Genomic DNA, 2,500 nt, shown 5'->3' on the forward strand with positions numbered 1-2,500 from the left:
GTGTATATTTTTTGCAAGATTAAGTGTTTTTTGATTCTCTCTCTCTCTCTCTCTCTCTCTCTCTCTCTCTCTCTCTCTCTCTCTCTCTCTCTCTCTCTCTCTCTCTCTCTCTCTCTCTCTCTCTCTCTCTCTCTCTCTCTCTCTCTCTCGACCTGTACAGGATGCGTTCAGTCTTCTGGCCTACAACGACCCATGGAACAGCCCCGTTGGTTGGCAGCTCGACCCATTGCAGAGAGAACCGGTCTGCCAGTCACTCAACTCAGCTATACTAGGTCAGAATGCGTCATTGTATGTGTGTGTGTGTGTGTGTGTGTGTTTGTGTTTGTCTATCACCCAGAATGTGTGTGTGTTTGTGTGTGTTAGTTTAGGAAACCTTAGTAATTTCATCATTCATCTTTCCTCATTCAGTTTTGGTTTCCTTATACACTTTTCATATGTAGATTTAGTAAACTTATCACTAAATATTACTTAATGTTTAACTAATGTGTCAGGGAGCGTTGTGTACTGGCTGACAGGTCCCCCCTTCGGCTTCTATCATGTTACAATCCCTTGCCCACCTAACAGCAGTACAGGACAGGACACAGTAGTCAGTTCATCTCCCTGTCCCTCTTCTAAGTGCGGGTGTGGGGGAGTGACTGTTCCGTGGAAGGGTGCAGCTGTGGCGTCCCTCTTGTCTTGCCCGGCCCTGTACCTGTGTGTGTTGGCATTGTTCCTTAAATAGATTCGGGAAAGAGTTTGTAAATGTTGTCTTTGCTGCCTGATGTTGAGTGTGGGAGTTTTAAAGAATTTATCAGCTGTTCTTAATATTTTCCAGTGAATTTAGGTGTGTTTTTATTTATCTGTGTGTGTGAATAAGCAGACAGTTACCTCGCAGTTAGTCTTTTGATACTTATTGCTGCACGCCGGGGGAAAAGACTTGGGTTTCAGTGTGTGTGGAACCATTTGCAAGCTTTTCCAGTCTGCCAGCCATACCAGCTTGACACAGGAAGCTGCATTGGGGGAGAGGTGTTGACAAGCAGGTGGAGAGACAGACAGTGTGCTTGTGTCTGTCTAACCTAACCTAACCTAACCAAACCAAACCAAACCAAACGTAACCTCACCAAACCTGACCTAACCTGACCTAACCAAACCAAACCAAACCTGACCTAACCTAACCTAACCAAACCTGACCTAACCTAACCTAACCAAACCTGACCTAACCTAACCTAACCTAACCAAACCAAACCAAACCAAACGTAACCTCACCAAACCTGACCTGACCTAACCTAACCTAACCAAACCAAACCAAACCTAACCAAACCTAACCTAACTTAACCCAACCTAACCAGACCTCACCACCCCAAACTCCTATTGTACCGTACCCTACCTTACCCTAACCTAACCAGACCTCACCTCACCTCCCCCCAACCCTAACCCAACCCTACCCTACACCCTAACCTAACCTGACGACCCCCACAGTCACACCAGCTACCCCACAAACCAAACCTAACCTAACCTAACAGTACCCTCCCATAAACCACCCCACCCTACCCCACCCTAAGGTAACGTGCTGTCCCCCCTGCAGAGTCACACCAGCTGCCGCGTCGACCACCCCTGGAAATTTGTGTAGCCCACACCAGGCAGCTCTTAACTCTGATGTCCCGATCTGGCCTGGGATCTTGTGCCTTCTCTAGTGTTGATCATGTCCTGGGGGGGTCGCCGCTACCCCCCACGCCCCCCTCCGCTGCCACCACCACCACCACCGCCGCCGCCACCAACGCCCTCCACCACCACCACCACCACCACTACCACCACCACCACCGCCATATTCATGACCAGTGATATAGATTAGTGTAAGATTATTATTGTTGTTATTATTATTATTATTATTATTTGTTTTATTTTTGGTTTATTGTGTTTTTTTTTTCAATATTTCCGCGTTTTTTTCAGTTCACTTTGACGATTTTTCTCTAATTTATTTGTTTGTTTTTCTGAGTTAATGTTTTTTTTGTAATGTATTTTTTTTTAAGTATTTTTTAACGAATTCTGCTTTTTTTTTTCCCCAATATTTCGACGATTTTATTGACTTTTCTTGTGTTTTTTGTCCGTTTTAACAATTTCATCCTGACATTTGGTGTTTTTAAATATTCTGTTTTTTTTTTTTGATATTGTATAGTAATTTTAGGGATCTCTGCCCCCCCAAAAGCCCCCTCTCACTGCCCCCCAATGCCCCCTGTAAGTGCCCCCTCCCCCCAGATGCTACACCCCCACCATTACCCACAATGCCCCTGTTTGGACGCTTGTTTGTGTTTCTTTACGTTTGTTTCTTTCGTTTGATAAAAATTTGATGTATTTTATTATTTATTTATTTTTTATTCAGAGGAGAAAATTATTATTATTATTATTATTATTATTATTATTATTATTATTGCTGTTTTATTCTCTCTCTCTCTCTCTCTCTCTCTCTCTCTCTCTCTCTCTCTCTCTCTCTCTCTCTCTCTCTCTCTCTCTCTCTCTCTCT

The 2,500-nt window shown here is 43.9% G+C and overlaps 1 protein-coding gene across 1 annotated transcript in view; it reads left to right on the plus strand.

Annotated features, from left to right (window-relative positions):
* LOC135095459 (ran-binding protein 9-like) overlaps positions 1–2,500 on the plus strand; it is a 14,903-nt gene that overhangs the window by 10,023 nt on the left and 2,380 nt on the right. The window contains exons 10-11 of the mRNA XM_063996307.1: positions 161–272; positions 1,565–2,500. The exon at positions 1,565–2,500 is cut by the window's right edge and continues 2,380 nt beyond it. Coding sequence (XP_063852377.1) covers positions 161–272; positions 1,565–1,821 — 369 coding nt within the window. The 3' untranslated portion in view covers positions 1,822–2,500. The remainder of the gene's footprint in view (positions 1–160; positions 273–1,564) is intronic.

The sequence above is a fragment of the Scylla paramamosain genome, chromosome 49, assembly GCF_035594125.1.
Source record: "Scylla paramamosain isolate STU-SP2022 chromosome 49, ASM3559412v1, whole genome shotgun sequence".
In the NCBI taxonomy this organism is placed as follows: domain Eukaryota; kingdom Metazoa; phylum Arthropoda; class Malacostraca; order Decapoda; family Portunidae; genus Scylla; species Scylla paramamosain.